Source organism: Lynx rufus, unplaced genomic scaffold (genome assembly GCF_022079265.1).
Source record: "Lynx rufus isolate CCGP_SWC_20201006 ecotype Redwood Valley unplaced genomic scaffold, mLynRuf1.p SCAF_13, whole genome shotgun sequence".
NCBI classification, from domain to species: Eukaryota; Metazoa; Chordata; class Mammalia; order Carnivora; family Felidae; genus Lynx; species Lynx rufus.
The window spans coordinates 8,516,257-8,532,848 of record NW_025814827.1 but is presented as its reverse complement, the minus strand read 5'-3'; the positions used below and the strand labels follow the sequence as shown (position 1 = coordinate 8,532,848).

Below are 16,592 nucleotides of genomic sequence, written 5' to 3'. Positions count from 1 at the left end.
GATGCTGGCGGGCCTGGCGTGGGGCTTGGAAACATGCATTGCTAACAGGTTCCCATGTGATGGGGATGCGGCTGGTCCGGGGGCCCATGCTTTGAGAACCAGGACAACAAACACCTCAGAGGGGGCCACGTATTAATGGACGCGAGGACCTCCCATATCCGCTCACTTTTCCGACTTTTGGCCTTTGGACCACGGGGGTTCGGTGGGCTCTTAGTGCCCCCTGCTTGCATCTTAAGGCTGGAGCAGTGGCCTGGGCATTTGGAGTTTCTGGATGTGGCAGACCTCCTATCCTCCTCCTCATCCGTGAAATCAGGCACCAGGCCACTGCTGGTTCCCCCTCTCTGCCAGGCTGGCTGCTCTCGCCTCCTCCTCCCTGCTCGTCCCCGCTATGAGCCTGTCCTACCTGGTCCTCATCTTTAGCCAATGCCTGCTTCCATTCCCTCCGGCCATGGCCCCCGCACCCTCTGTGAGCCCTCACCGAGCCCAGATTTCACCCTCTGCTAAGGAAACGGCAGACATCACAGGGCTGGGGAAGAAGGGATTTTGGAGGTGGGTACCAGAAGTGATAGTGTGTCCCAGTAAGGCATGAATATGGGGGGCGGGCAAGGTCTGGGACAGTGTACCCCAGCTGGGCCTCCTGAGGCCCCAGCTGAGCTCTCTGCCTCTCCCATGGCAGCTCCTCGTCCAGCTGTGTCTCCTCCCTGTTTGACCTTGGTCTCTGCTGGTGGGGCTACTGGGCGTCAGGCTCACCAGGACATGGAAGTTGATCCGCTCACAGTGCTGCTGGCTGGAGGAGAGCAGGACAGCTCGGTTGGTGTATCGGTCCCCGCCCTCATCCAGGTGGGCCCGCGGCGTGTACCGCCTCTCATCCATGGTGGCGTTGTATCTGATGCCTGGAGGAGGGAGAGGGCAAGACCGTGAAGGCGGAGCCACATTTCCACTCAAGACTCTGCCTGTCTTTTAAGAGAGCCTCTTGAAAGCCAGCCTCCTCCAGGAAGCCCTCCAGGCTGGCCGGGGAAGAGCTGCTCTTCTCTTCTCACTAGGCCCTAGTGTGGGTGGGAAACTCCGGTGCGGAGAGTGAGAAAGGAGAAAAAGGAGGGGCAGATGGGGCTGGCAATGAAGGGAAAGAGAAAGAGACAGAGATGTAGGAGAAATCAACGTGGTGGAAGAGGAGACAGAACGAGCGGCCAGGGCGATGCCCTCGTTTGACCCCTCCTGGAGCGCCGGACATCCCCGCCTCTCCCTTCACCTTCCCAGGTCCCGTCAGGCGTGGGTCAGAGCCTCCACAGGCCGCAGTTCCCACCCCACGAGCCCTTCCCACTAGCGGCTCCAACCTAAGACACTGCTCTGGGGTTGAAGGCCTGCAGCCTCCTTCCCTGTAACTGCGCTGATCTTTTGCCAAATCCAGGAAAAGCCTCGTCTCGTCCCCTGTACCCCAGCCAGCCCTCCGGGTGCACCGATTCTTGCACCTTCCTCTTTTTATAAATAGAAGTTGAAAGGAGTGCACAGCCATCCAGGCTCGCCTTTACCTCTCCCCCACCCCCCCCCCCCACCCCCCATCCTTCTGGTGAGCCCTGCTCCCTGGCTGAGAAGCTTTCAGAAATCCCGGTTTCCTGCAGTCTGGTCCCAGAATCTGCAGCTGTCACTTCCTGGGGCTGCCTGGGTCCAGGGCTGCCGTGAGTAGGCGCCTGGCTCAGAGGGAAACTGCCCTGCCCTAGACCGACACCCACTCTGAGCAGTGACCACTCCCACCGGGGGTTTCATCTGTCTGACCCTCTCGTTTCCTGCTTCCCCTCCTGGGTCTGACTCTTCCTCTGCATCCTGGCTGTCCCAGTTCCCTGTTCTCGTCCCAACTTTGCATCCCAACTCTTTCCTTCTTCCTCTGGCCCCTCCCTTGCTGGTCACTGCTGCTCACTGCCATCCCCTTGCTTCTTGGAATTAGATCATCAAATGCAGTCATCAAGGTGGCTCCAGTTGTGACCTGGCCCTTAAAACCTATTTCAGTGAAAGCCCTGGTTTTGAAACAGAACAATCCCAAAGTCTACGGGAGGTGGGGGAGGGGTGGGCGGTGGCGGTGGAGATCGGGGCTGGGGGGAGCGGGGAGAGGCCTGGTTTACCGACTGTGTCCGTTTTGAAATGGGGTGCCAGGAACACGGGCGTGAAGCAGAGGAAGGCGGCCAGGCAGGTGGCGTCCCTGCCACTGCGTTTGCAATCCCTGTGGAAGATGTTGATCTTGGACGGCTCAAAGTGGAGGCTGGCGTTGATCTGAACCACGGGACGGGACCTGGAGCAGAAGAAGGAGTAGCTGGAGGATGGGACGTGTGGCTGCTGCGGGGGTCCAGCAGAGCGGGGGACGGAGGCGGTGGGAAGCGGATGGAAATGGGATCTGGAAAATCTTGGAGGAGGACGGAGAGGGGCCCCGGAAGTTAAGGTTTTGGGCAAAACAGGGACAGGTGGGTGGAGGGCAGCCACATAGCCCCTGGAGGCAGCCCTTCGACATTTCCCAGGGGCTGTATTTGCTGCAGACCACACTGACTGCCTCCTGCCTCCTCATCCCATCCCTGGACAGCCATTAGAATAATCTGGAGAGTTGTAAAAAACCCTGATGCCCAGTTTGTCCTCCAGATCAAATCAAATCAGGATTGGCATCGACATGTCTGAAAGCAGTGCCTCTCGAATTTTAATATGCTCGCACATCTCCGGGGGATCTTTAAAATGCAGATCCTCACCCAATAAGTGGGGACCAATTCTGTATTTCCAGTAAGCCCTCGGCTGAAGCTGTTGCTGTTGGCCCAGGCCCAAGCTTTGAAGAGCAAGGTGTTAACGCTTCCAGGTGGTTGCAATGTGTGGCCAAAGTGGAGAACCATTCGCTGTTGGAGAGATTCCCCATCTATCCACCCGACAGGACCCTATCCAAGCAGGCATGGAAATGCAAATGTATTCTTGTATTGGTCTAAGGAAAACATAATCAGAGAACGAAGTACACCGCCTCTCCAAAGCATGCGTTTCTATAACAAGAAGGAAGTGTAGCGTGATTATCTGTGCTAATGCCCCGCTCTTAGCCTAAGGAATTGTGCCTCTCCTGCGCTGTGCCGTGGAGAAGGGGGTTTGGGTCTTGGCTCCACGGTTCCTCACGGACCTCGGGCAGGTCACATGATCTCTCTGAGGGGGATGTGAGAGCCAAAGGAGGTAAGTGAGAGGGGCCCTTTGTGTAAAGTGTAGAGTGCTGTGTAAACACAATAGCTTACGTTAGCGGTTCCCAAACTTGGCTGCCTTGGTTGGAAACAGATACCTGGGGAATCTTGAAAGTTTACCACTTGCCTGGGCCCCTTCCCTAGACGTTCTGCTTTACGTGGTCTGGGTAGAGCCCGGCCTGTGAGAGTTTGAAAAACTCCCGGTTTGTGACAACACGGTTGGGTCTAGAGGGCATGATGTGAAGTGAAATAAGTCAGACGAAGACAAACACCGTATGCCTTCACTTATATGTGGAATCTAAAAAGCGAAACAAACGAATAAACCAACAAAGAGCAGCACTAGACCTATAAATACAGAGAACAAACTGAAGGTTGTCAGAGGGGAGGGGGAGTTGGGCAGAAGGGGGGAAGGGGATGGGGCGCCTGGGTGGCTCAGTCAGTTAAGTGGCCAACTTCAGCTCAGGTCATGATCTCGCGGTCCGTGAGTTCGAGCCCCGCGTCGGGCTCTGTGCTGACAGCTTGGAGCCTGGAGCCTGTTTCAGATTCTGTGTCTCCCTCTCTCTGACCCTCCCCCGTTCATGCTCTCTCTCTCTGTCTCAAAAAAATAAATAAACATTAAAAAAAAAAATTAAAAAAAAAAAAGAAGGGGGGAAGGGGAGAGGGCAGTACAGGCTACTGGTTGTGGAATGTATATGTCATGGGGGTGAAAGGCGCCACATAAAGAATATAGTCAATGATATTACAATAGGTATGGTGACAGGCTGTACTTGTGGTGAGCACAGCATAATGTATAAACTTGTTGAGTCACTATGTCGCACACCCGAAACTAATATAATGTGTGCATCGCCTATATGCGAATTAAAAAAAAGAGAGAGAGAGAGAGAAGCTCCCAGTCGATCCTAACGGGGCAGTTTGAGATCCACAGGGTTGGATATCAGAGTCTTCCCAGAAGGCCCGGACCCACAGTTGTACCACTGCTGAGGTAGCACTTAGGTTTAGACCTCAAAAGTTGGAGCTTGCATGGGTCCTTTTGCAGACTGATTCTCTTGGGGTGTGTGTGCATGTGTCTTGTTTCCTGTAAAGGACTTGGTTTGTGTGTCATCCTCCTGACCTGCTAGGCCATGTCTACCGCCTACCCTGGGTCTTGCTCACCCGGAACCAATACACTGAACCTCTACCGCCCAAGCCGCTCTTGCTGTCACCCCCAGAGATCCATGAGCCCCAATATGCGAAGGGGACCTTCAGAGAGAGGCCGTGGCCCCGGTGCACGGCACCCCCAGCGCTGCCTTTAGATGGCCTAGCGGTGTGGGGCAGTGAATGCTCTGGCCATGGCGGATGGGGGGATACGAGGATCCCCCAGGTACACTGCTCTCCCTCCTCCCCTACAATGGTCTGTTGCAAGAAGCAGAGATGTGTCCCACCTCGCTGGAGATCCAGTGGGCAAGTGAGGCCCCACTCACACCTGCTCCCCTTTTCTGCTTCGGCATCCTTGACCTTCACCTCTGCCTCTGGGATGAGGCCCTTCCCAAAGCATTAGCATGACCTCTAGTCTGGGGCTCTGTTTTCTAGGGAACCCAGGCTAAGACATCTCCCAACCGGGCCATAATATTCTTGGCGACTGAGAGCGCGTCCACTCCTTCATTCTCCCCGAGGAGTCGTTAGGATACCTCTGTTTCATGCCTTTTTTAAGTTGTATGAAAAATGGGTCTGTGTTCATATAAAATTACACGCAGGTGGAAAAAGATGGGTTGGAAATATGCCAAAATGCTAACAGCGGTAATGTGAAGTGGATGAAGCCCTGAGTTCTTTCTTTATTTTATAATTTTTCTTTAAGTTATTGGATTTATAATGAAAAATAGCTCATCAACATACATGAAAAATTAAGCCTTTTCTGGCTCAAAAATTGCCAACACATCACATGACAAAATATATGGACTTTTAGAAAGCTCCTTTTTTTTTTTTTAAAGCTGTAGACCATTGCTAAAGAGAGGCCCTGAAGAAAGAAAGAAAGAAAGAAAGAAAGAAAGAAAGAAAGAAAGAAAGAAAGAAAGAAAGAAAGAAAGAAAGAAAGAAAGGTCCTGAGTGCAGATGGGTGGCAAATATCTGATGCGCTGGTGCAGAAATGAGACCCTCAAAAAGGAAAGAAGAAGTCCGAAGGGGTTTGGAGGAAAGAAATCTGTATTACGTAAAGATTCTTTCACACTAGGGGAGAAGGGAGATCCTTCCAGCTGATAAGAATATCCTCAGCCTGTCCTCTAAGTAGCTTGAAAAGCTGAAGTGGAAGAGCCCAAACAGCCAGAACTTTTAGGACAAATTCTAAGAGGGGCGTTTGGACACTAATCTTAGAACTCTGTGGGAAGAGGGATTTGGACTTCAAGACAGCTTACAGTGATTCCACAGAAAGGAAATTTGTAATCACGAGAGGATTAAGAACATGAGGATTAAGAGGGTGAGTTTGGCTGACAATGATTAAAGACAAAGGGACAAAGGTCCTGAAGAATATTTTTAAAACCCGCTGTCTGGGCGCCTGGGTGGCTCAGCCGGTTCAGCATCTGACTCTTGGTGGGGCCCTGATCTCAGGGTCGTGGGAAGATGGCTCTGCACTGAGTGTGGATCCCGCTTCAGATTCTCTCTCCCTCTCTCTCTCTGCCCCTCTTCCCTGCTCTCTCTCTCTCTAAAATAAATAAAAACAACAGGCCCCTTCCCCCTCGCCCCCCGCCAAACCCCGGTGTTCATCCTGACCCTCAGCGAACCCACCACAAAATCACAGCATTGCCAAGGGCGCCCACCGCCAGGTCCACCAGCCCATCCTCGTTGAGGTCCAGCTGTCCGTGGATGCTGCAGCCAAAATACTGGAGGCCGGGAACCAAGTCGGAGGCGGCAATTCTCTGCAGGAAGTGGGAAGAGAAAGCCAGGCATGGGCACTGTTCACACAGGGCAGGACAGGACAACCCTCGGGGAAACTACAATCGGGAGCGCTGGAGAGAGCCCCTTTGGAACCATCAGGAAGCTTCCGGCCCAAAGCCCAAACAGACCCCGCTCCTGGTCTGTCTGTCCAGCACCTAACGTCAAGTCATTCTTTTGGATTAAGATCTCGCGTCTTAAAAGGGTTCCCCATTAAGTGTAAATACGTGATCTCTGGCAGGTAACCCAGCGGCCTCCCTGACCATGGTGTGTTAGACTACCTTACTAAGAAAATATGTAGGCAAAAGTGAGGACCCTGAGGGCATGGGACCCGAGATGGGTCCCTCTTGAGGCGGGCAAGGTTTCCAGCATGTGGCATTTCCAGAGAAGAGCAAGCCCACGTGGGAATTCTCCACTCTCTGTCAACTGCCTGCGTGTGTGTGTGTGTGTGTGTGTGTGTGTGTGTGGGGTGGGGAGTGAGGTTAGGGTCCCTGGGGTTTTGTTGTTGCAGGGGGAGATAAAGCTACGCAGGGAGAGGGTGCCCGCAGGGGTGATGGGAAGGTCCAGAAGACAAATGCACCCGTTTCAAAATCCCGACTCGAGGCAACTAGAGCTAGGCCAGACTGGGGTCTTTTCCTGCAGGAGGGCACAGAAGAGGCTCCTGAACAGGATGCTCCAGCAGGAGTGGCCAGGACTCCTGGTCCAGCTCCAGCTGTGGACGGGGAGTGGCACCTGCTTCGGCGTCTTTAGGAGGCTGGCTCGGAAGCCGTGGAAGATGTAGACGGCTCCTCCGTGGTTGTCCTCCAGAGGGGCTCCCACCACCACGTCGTTGTAGGAATCCTGATTGAGGTCCCGAACCGAGGCTATGGAGGACCCGAATCGGGCATTCTGGTAGCCGTGGGAATCCTTTAGTGTTCCGTTATAAACAAACCGGTTCTGCGAAACCAGGGGTGGAAAAAGGCTCGGGCTCAGGGGGATGTGGCAAGGACCCTCAGGGTCACGGTCCCCTCTGGCCTGCAGCACCTTGTCTCCAGCCCATGTTCCCCAGAATTCCTGCTCTCCCCGGCCTGGCTCAGCGGGTGGGCACTGGCCTCTCGGGGTGCACCCAGTGAAGGCAGGGCGGGGCCAGGTGCCTCAGAGGGCTCCGCCCCCCCCCCCCCACAGTAGTACCTGTCTCAGGGTGTAGACGTACACCCGGCCCCGCTCTCGGCCCTCGCTGAAGTACATGGGGGCGCCCACCAGCAGGACATCAGTCACCCCGTCGCCGTCGATGTCCACAGAGGTGATCTCGCTCCCGTAGTAGGAGCCTATCTGCAGCACAGGGGTGGGAGAGGGCAGTGCGCTGGGCTGCACAGGGAGCCGAGGACGCCCTTCCACTCGGAACTTGGGTGAACAAAGACAAAGGGTCCTCCCCTTCTCACCCCGCTCTCCCCTCCCGTGGAGTGGACTCACCTATTTTCACTTGGTCCCATCTTTTCCTCTTTCCTCCCTTTTTTTTTAAATGTTTATTTATTTATTTTGACAGATAAAGAGAGAGAGAGAGAGAGAGAGAGAGAGAGAGAATGAGCAGGGGAGGGGCAGAGAGAGAGAGGGAGAGAGAGAATCCCAAGCAGGCTTCAAGCTGTTGGCACTGAGCCCCACTTGGGGCTCAATTTCATGAACGGAGAGATCATGACCTGAGTCGAAATCAAGAGTCAGATGCTTAACTGTCTGAGCCACCCAAGCGCCTCTCCTCCTTTTTTTTTTTAAAGTTTATTTATTTTGAGAGAGAGAGAGAGAGAGCGTGCGCGCGCAGGGAGGGGCAGAGAGAGAGAGAGAGACAGAGAGAGAGAATCCCAAGCAGGCTCCACAGTATCAGCACAGAGCCGGACTCGGGACTCCATCCCGCGAACTGAGATCATGACCTGAGCCGAAATCAAGAGCCTGACACATAACTAACTTAGCCACCCAGGCGCCCCAACCCTCTTGTCTCCCTCTGTCATCCCACCCCCTCCACCTCTTCTTTCTTCCCATTGGTTAATTTTATGGATTGCCATTTATTCTGTTTGTAAGCAGCACATATCATAGCAAAAAATGAGCAAAATTAGTAAAGGTATGAAGAAGAAAATAAAAGTGACCCGTTGTCCAAACGTCCAACTATACGTCCCATGTTATAACGTTTTAGTGTATTTTCACTGAGTCTGTTTTGTCTAGAGTGTATGGCTTGTTTGTGTGTGTGTGTGTGTGTGTATGGCTTTATTTTCACAGTCTGGGATCATACTATATACAGAGCTTATATATGATTTTTGAATAAAGCAATGGGTCATGAGCACTTTCTCCGTGATGTGTTATATTTTTTCCTACAACATGATCATTGGTGGTTTTATAATATTCCAAATTATGCATGTGCCACGTGTATAATCAATCCTCTTGTTGGACACGTGGCTCATTTCTTTAGTTTATATTTTTTAGTTTTTTAGTTTATATTTTGAGAGAGAGAGAGAGAGAGAGCAGGGGAGGGGAAAAGCGAGAGAGAGAGAGAGAGAGAGCAGGGGAGGGGAAAAGAGAGAGAGAGAGAGAGAGAGAGAGAGAGAGAGAGAGAGAACCCCAAGCGGGCTCTGTGCTATGAGTGCAAAGCTAGACGCTTTGGATCCCAGGAACCATGGAGATCACGACCTGAGCCGAAACCAAGAGGTGGACACTGAACCCACTGAGCCACCCAGGCGCCCCGAGGCTCATTTCTATTTTTAACGTTACAAATATCCTGGGAATAGCACCTTGGACGGGAGATTATGTTTTCTTTTTAGCATTTGAGCACTCTGTGTTCCTCTCCCACCTTGGGGGCCATGCCCCCCCCTTCAACGAGGTGGCCACTCACCTATTCAAGTCAGAAAGCTGAGGGTCCTCCCCGGCTCCACCGCCACCTCTCCCACCCGCAGGTTCCCAGCAAGCCCTGCCTGGAGTGCGCCAAACACGTCCTGAGTCCGTCTGCTTCCCTCCTCTGCGTTCTCTTCCCCAGGAGAGGCACCTCTGCCGAAGGACCCCCTGCCTCACCCTCCAGTTCACCCCTGCGGGCAGCCAGAGTGGCTTCTAGCAGCTGACCACACCACTCCTTTGCTTTTGGAGGGGTGCAGGGGGAGGTCCAAGTTCTTCAGTGTGACCCTGTTGGACCTGCCTCCCTCCCTCCCTGGCCTCTGCCTATACCCACTCCCCGCCCCGCACCTCCAAGTTCCCACACTCGCTCCTGACATTCCCAGTGATTTCTCCCAAAGCCCCCGCCCCTGGCTGGGTTCCAGGCTTCCCTCTGCACATACTTTTCTCTTGTCTGCCCCGCTCTCCCCTTCTCCCTTCCGGACAATGTCACCGCCCTCAGGTCACTTCCTGTTAGAAGCTGGCCCTGGCCTGCCCTGCCATTTCCCTTTCCGCTGCCTGCAAGGGGTGCCCCTCTGCAATCACCCCCAGCCCCACGCTAGCACCTGTTATCCCCCCCCTGCCCCCACCCAAGAGTGGGCACCCTGTCCCTGCTGTGTCTCCTCCAGGCCTGGGCATAGACAATAACATAACAAATATAATAAATGTTTGCTGGACCAGCGGGTCACTTAGGAAGGACGAAGGAGTCCCTCCCAGGGACAGGCCTGTGTGACACACTTTACAGCCTCAGGTTAGCTCGTATGAGTCTCATGCTATCTTAGGAGAGATCACTGTCCTCATTTCACAGGGAACAAACTGAAGCTCAGTGAATTTGAGTCACTTGCCCAAGATCAGATGGCTGGCTACAGCCAAACTGGGTTGAAACTCCGGTCTGACACCCGAGCCCGTGATACTCCCTCCCCCAGCCGCCTCCTGGCGTAGGGTGCTTTCAGGAGAAATCCATCGTCCGGCATTAAAAGCTTTTAACTGAGGAGAAAGATAGAAAATACGGAAGAGGGGAAAAGGGAAATTCTAAACACAGGGTAGGGGAGGGAAGAGCTATCCCTACCTAAAATAATTAAGAGGCAGACAGAGCAAATAAGGGAGGAGTGGGGGGAGGCATTTGTCTAAATATGTGGCCTCAGCTATGTGGGTCACGGTGATTTGGAATCCACTTAATTTAGCTGCCTTCAGCAATGCGGTTTCTCGTTCGGATGTTGGAGGCGGAACCAGGCAGTAAAAATGTCATAAATTCATCAGCAAATTCCCTCCAGCTCTCAAGGTCTAGCCTTGGATTCCCGAAGAGCCAGCCCTGGGCAGAGTGTGGGCAGGCAGGCTGGAGGCTGGGGGACAGAGCAGTGCCCCAGGTCTGCCAGTGCCCTTGAGACGGGAAGGGGAAAGAGAATGATGGCTTCCTGCACCTGGAGGGACTTTGGTTAGACCCAGGGAGGAGCCTGTCCTCATGGTGACAGGCCAAGGGCAGGGGGCAGGGCTGTTCCTGGGCTCCACAGAGCCGAAGGTGAGCTGGGAATTATGGGAAGGGCCTGGCTAAGGCCCAGCCCAGGCCCAGGGTGCCGTGGATGCTGAGTGTGGCCAGGGGAGGGTGGGAGGGCTGATTTGGGGTTGTCAGGGGTCAGGAGGCAGTATCATGCAGAAAGTCCTGGACTCTCAACCCGACCCAGCCTCGAAACCACCACGTAACCTTGGAAAAGGGATGTGGCGTCTCAGGACCACAGTTCCCCTCGGCTGTTGGCATGGCTTGGATCAGAAGAACCCTGTTTCCCGATCTTTCACTACCAGTGACTCTTATAGCTTTTCAGTTGGCATTCGTGACCACCCAACACGAGACTCTTAGCGGCACAGTCTGGTTCCCACGCAGCCCAGGCAGGGCAGGGCTGTACCACTCTGCACTGTTCCCATTCCAGGAAAAGGAAAGAGCTGGTGGACCCACGGGGCCTCGCTGTGGGTGCGTTTGCAGCTGCTCCCGCTTCTGGCAGCATGAAGGCGGGCGTGAGGAACGTGACCATCCCCCCGGGATGCCTAGGGGCCCTGGCAGCCCGAGCTGGGGGCCTAGGTGCTGCCTCTAACCCTGAACTCTGGATGTGAACAGAGAGAAGCTGGCAGCCAGGGGCAGAGGTCTGGCACCAGAGACAAGAGGCAAACAGATTCTCCCGGGTTCTTGCTGTCACAGGGACCACGGCCTGGCTTTCTGGAGATGAGACAGTCCAGCTCCAAGGCTGGTATGAAGGAGGTGTGTGACCCCCAACCGGGAAGGATGTCTGCGAAGGAAGAGCAGAGCCCCCGCCAGCCCAGCCTTGCCCACATGCCCTCCCGCCCAGCCCCTGCCCCCAGCCTCCCCCTCCATTACCTGTTCACCCCGCAGGGCCTGGTGGATGGTGAGAGTCCGGTTGTTGTGCATGGTGAACAGGATGGCTTTGCCCGTGTGGTTGAACCGGGGTGCTCCTGCCACGTACACCCGCCCCTGCCTGGAGGACACGACCGACGTGACTGTGTACCCTGCCACGGGAGGAAACAGGCTGGTCTCTGCCCCAGCTCCTGGGCTGCGCCTGAAGGGCCAGCCCAGGGAGTGCATTCAGGGCAGGCTGAGCAGATGTGAAGCAGCGGGGTGGTGTTTCCTAGGAACAACTGGGGAGGCCTGGAAGAGGCAGGGCTCAGGAGGGGGGTAGGGAGGGTGGGGAGAACTCATGCGCCCCACCCCCTGCTGGAGGAAGCCAAGGAAGCCAGGTGGGGCTACGAAAAGGCACTGCTGACCTGGAATGTGCATGTGCCCCCGGCCCCTTCACCCACGTCCCTGAGACGTGTGAGAGAGAGCAGGGAGGAGGGAGGTGATGAGCCCTGGCCGCCCTTCATCTCGTATGGGGCAGGCTTTGATTTGCAATCTCCACCAACTGTCTCTCTCAGGGACCCGCCAGTGTCCTTACTACTGCAACCTGCTGCTGGGTGGTCTGGAGAACTACAGCACTGGCTGTCCAGGTGGGAGAAGCCGCTCCACTGGGCATCGAGGTGGGGTCCCAGCGACTCTTGTGGCCCCAGAGCTTTGCCGCCTCAAAGGATGGAGCCCCCTCCTCTCGGTCCCACACATACTCCACGTAAAAGAGGAAGAAATGGAAACCAGGGGCTCTTTTGGAAAGGCCACCAATCCGTGTCCTCAGGATGGCTTTGCCGTATCACTACCCAGCATGGGGGACGCATGCAAAGCCTAGAGCCCCACTTTCTGCCAGATGGTTGAGAGTGGATCCCGGTTTTTAGATGCCTCGTCAGCAGTTCTGGGCTGCTTCCTGGCAAACGGATGTCTCTTTCTGCCATGTGTGCACGTGCGTGGGCATATGTGGGTAACACTACCACTATGGTTCCGCTGGTTGCTTGTATAGCAGCTGCAGGATGTGTAGACGGGTTGATTCAGTGGCTGGGAGAACAGGTGCAGTAGGGCGAGCTACTCTGGTTCCAGACACGGTATTTTTGACTCTTAAAGGTGTATTCTGGGAAATGGGGCTCGAAAGGTCAGCGAAGCCAGAGTGTTGCATAGTCTGTGTTGGCTGTGTATTTAACACAACCATAAATATATGAGGGTAGGGTGGGATCAGCCTTGCAGAGTGGGGCCGAGGTGTCTTCTGAGCCCTCAGTGGTGCAGCTGAAAATGTTCCCAATTAGCCCTGGGCTTTGGGCTTCCTCAGAAGGAGACACAGCAGTCATGGGAAGGGCTTGGGGGCCGAATGTCCTAGGGGCAGGCGTGGGCCTCCCAAAGCAACAAGCAGCATTGAGAACTTCCTGCTTCCCACAGTCTGCTGGCTGTAGCTTACATTTCCATGTGGTTCTTTGGCCAGCAGGCAGGGCCATCCTGAAAGCTGGACCGGCCTCCCAGAAGGCCTGACAAGATGACAGAAATCCATACAGTTTCCTTGCGGGGAGGCAGAGAGCCTGGTCTCCCAGTCTCCTTCCTCCAAACCTCCCCTCTCCCTTGGGGCATGTAGGAAGGAATCTTCCAGAGACCCCAGACCCTGCCCTCATGGATGAGCCCCAGAGGGAGGAGGAAGGAAGAAGGGCTGTGACTGTGGGTAAGGCAAGATAGTTGGGCCTCATGAGGGTTTTTTGGTCTGGTTCTACCCCACTAGGGCCCCCTGGGAGGAGGAAGACAGTTATGCTGGGCCAGGAAGAGGTGGATTCATCCTGCTGCCCCTCACTCAGATACCTTCACTATCTCCCTACTACCAACACGAAAAGGCTCCAACTCCTTAACCTGGCGTTCGAGGCTTCCTGCTGCAACCTGCGCCAACCTGCCTTCCCCTTCCCCCTCCTGCTCTACTCCTCTGTTCCATCCTGGTCTACTTCCTGTGTCCTGACCCCGCCTAGCACTTTCCACACCTCCCCCCTTTGCTTGAGCCTTCTTGGTCTATTCAGTCTTTTTCTGCCTCAGAGACCCGGTGTCAGCCCCAGAACATGTGCAGTGGGGGCCGGAGTGTGCCGGCCACTGGTCCACGACCACCCACAGTGCTGGTCCTGCTCACTTGGGCCCTGGGCACCAAAGTTATCGAGAGAGAGAGAGAGAGAGAGAGAGAGAGAGAGAGAGAGAGAGAGAGAGAACGATTGGGGAGGGACAGAGAGAAAGGAAGAGAATGAACCCCAAGCAGGCTCTGCACTATCAGTGCAGAGACCAGGCAGGGCTCGATCCCGCGAACCTCAAGATCATGACGTGAGCTGAGATCAAGAGTTGGATGCTTAACTGACTGAGCCACTCAGGCGCCCCTGTGCTGCTCTTTAATGTCTGCTTCCAAAGTGCTTAACGGGAAGTGACTTCTGCCTTGATGGTGAACGTTAACAATAAAAACGAACATGGACTTCTCCACGTGCATGTTGCCTTGGGAGGCAGCTCAGCGTGCCCAAACCCTAGCCAAGGCAGAAGGTTTTAAAGGCACACCAACAGTGGGCCTGGTATCTAGAAGCATCGACTGAGGCACATTTCAGGTACAGGTGCTTTGCTTACCATTTATTCTACCTGTTTATTGAGAGCCTGTTGCATGCCGGGCATGGTACCAGGTGTGGATACCAGGCTGAAGAGGCAGCGGCCCCTGACCTGTGCCTGGACATTCGCAGGATATTCACAGACAGGTCCTTGTTTCACGTGGGGGCACGTTCCCCTGGGCCCCTCCTCGCCCGTGCCCATTCGCGACACTTAGCTCGGGCTCTTACCTAGATAGGCGCCATGATTCTTGAGCTCCTCGGGAAATTCCTTCAGGTAGGACTCGCGGAGGGGAATGACCTTCCCGCCACTGGTCTCCTTCAGCACGGCTCCGTTCCAGTCATAGGCGCCAACGGCTCCCAGCAGAATGCCGTCCTGACATCGGGGAGGGGACACACATCAGCTCGTGTCCCTGGGGGGCCCCTTGCTGGGAAGCCACCTCCAGGTTCTGCACAATGAAGCATCCACCACAGCCTCTTTGGGCACCTTCTCCTGTGTTCACTATTTAACTGACTTCCAGGCAGGGTTCTTGACTTTTGAATGAGGCCAGGACCATCCACCCCATCCTTAGCACAAAATGGATCAAACAAAGGAATGTTCTAGAAATAGACTCCACCTCTAGAACCAAGCCTCCATTGCTCTTTGGGCTTCATAAGCTCCACAGGAAATCTCCTGTCACTGTCCCTTCCTTCTGACGCTCCTGGAAGCTGTGGCCCCTGCCCGTGGCCTCCCTCCACATTCCTCTGTGGCGTCTGACTTGCTTCCCTGTGTGCAAATCTTACGTCTTCATTTCTTCTGTAACAATTCACCGAGTGTCTACTCTGGGCTGGCCACTTGCTCGGAGCTGCGATATAGTCCCTGCCCTTGCAGAGCTCAAAGTACCACGCAAATGTGCAAGTTAACATAATAGTTGCAAAGCGTGATAACTGCTATAGGGGATGTGGTAAATACCACAGTGAGGTTTAGTCTAGATTGAAATGGGGGTCAGGAAAAGCATTTTTGAGTATGTGATGCTCACCCGGACACCTGGAGGGGGAGGGGACGAGTGTGCAAAGGCCCTGAGGCTGGAGAGAGTTTAGAGGCATTGGTTTTAAGGAACTGAAAGCCGTTTGGTGGGCTGGAGTGCAGACTGACAGGGGCCAGAGCGACTCTGATGAGGCTGGACAGAGAAGCCAGGGCCAGATCTGTGACAGCCTGCACCCTGAGGAAGGGGGCTTGTCTTTAATTGCAGTGTAAGTGGGTGCTGCAATGCTCAGGCAGGAAGACGGGAACTCTGGCTCCCCGAGGGGCAGGCAGTCTCCCTGTTACTGACTCCAGGGTCACTCCTCACTCTCTGGGCTGCCCCTACACCCTATCCACCACTACTCCGCCTCCTTAACCTCCTTGAACAAAGCTAGTGGATACAGGAAGACAGATAGCAAGCCCTTGGAAGCAGGGAGGGCCACCTTCCTGGGTGACCTTGGTGACTCCTGGCCCGGCAGGTTGTGCCCCGGCTTTGGGCTGTGAAAGCACTAGCAGATGAAGTCACCTCTCTCCTCCCCTGAGCCTCCCTAATCCTGGCTGACTGGCAGGATTTGAGGTTCCCCCGCCACGTGGGGCCCGGGGCACCCCATCTCCCCTCCCCTCCAATACCATGGTGCCGACAGAACAATGTGATTCTGGCCTTGGGACAATCAGGGCCGTGAATGAGCAGGTGGGCAGCGTCACCATGCAACAGTCTCACTGGTGGCCGCGGAGGGGGCAAGACTGTGAACCTTACTCAGACCTTCCATTTCTCATTTCCCAGGGGTCACTTTAAAGAGTGAAGTTGATCTCAGATAAGGTTTAAAAAGTCCAAATTCTCTGGAAGTAGAACTGACTGTTCAGACAATGTTTTTCTGACCGCAAGCAAGCTGGTCTCTGGAGAGTCTGATGTACTTGGTTGTGTTTAATGTCGCACTTCCTAATTAGCTTTTTCCTCCCGGTCTGTGTGAGCCTCAGCCTGGGAGCGCCTGATGATCTCCTGGGCCGGGATCAGGGCCGGCACCTCAAAGACTCACGGCCAGTGCTCCTTGCACTTGGGGTGTGCTCCCTTCTTTGCAAAGTACTTTCTCATCCAGCCACCCATTTGTGAGAGACCAGCAGGTCAGATGTTCATTACCTGCACTTGACAAATGGCATCCAAGGTTCAGAGAGGGAAAGGGACTTGTCCGAGGCTGCACAGCAAGTCGGGGCAGGGCTGGGACTTGGAGCAGGGTGGTGGGTTGGGCAGGGGAGAAAAGAGCCACGGGCAGCCCCCGGACTCTGCTCCCAGTTTTCCATTGGAGCACTCTCTAAGAGGACAGTGATGTTTGGGCCTCGTCTCTCTCCTCCCTCTCTCTTCCGGCTGAATCCAAGTTTGCTTCTGCAGGACCAGGCTTCTTCCTTCAGGGAGAGGGCTCTCAAGATGAATTTTTGGCCTTGCAGGTGACTGGAAGTCTCCATGATGTGCTGAGGAGGACTGGGATTCCTCTGGGGAGGACCCCGTATGTATGTGGGGCTTGGGGATTCCACTGGACTTCCGGATTTGGCAGCACTAGGCCGGCTGATTGCTCACAGGCTCTCGCCTTATGCTGTTTCACCCTGGCAGTGCCCGTAGGCCTGTGCTC

General features: G+C 54.8%; 1 protein-coding gene across 1 annotated transcript in view; it reads right to left on the bottom strand.

The window, feature by feature from the left end:
- ITGA11 (integrin subunit alpha 11) overlaps positions 1-16,592 on the bottom strand; it is a 126,189-nt gene that overhangs the window by 20,670 nt on the left and 88,927 nt on the right. Inside the window, exons 11-17 of the mRNA XM_047074876.1 lie at positions 14,196-14,340; positions 11,356-11,504; positions 7,269-7,409; positions 6,831-7,034; positions 5,952-6,082; positions 2,118-2,284; positions 751-893 (exon numbers count right to left, since the gene is read on the bottom strand). Coding sequence (XP_046930832.1) covers positions 751-893; positions 2,118-2,284; positions 5,952-6,082; positions 6,831-7,034; positions 7,269-7,409; positions 11,356-11,504; positions 14,196-14,340 — 1,080 coding nt within the window. The remainder of the gene's footprint in view (positions 1-750; positions 894-2,117; positions 2,285-5,951; positions 6,083-6,830; positions 7,035-7,268; positions 7,410-11,355; positions 11,505-14,195; positions 14,341-16,592) is intronic.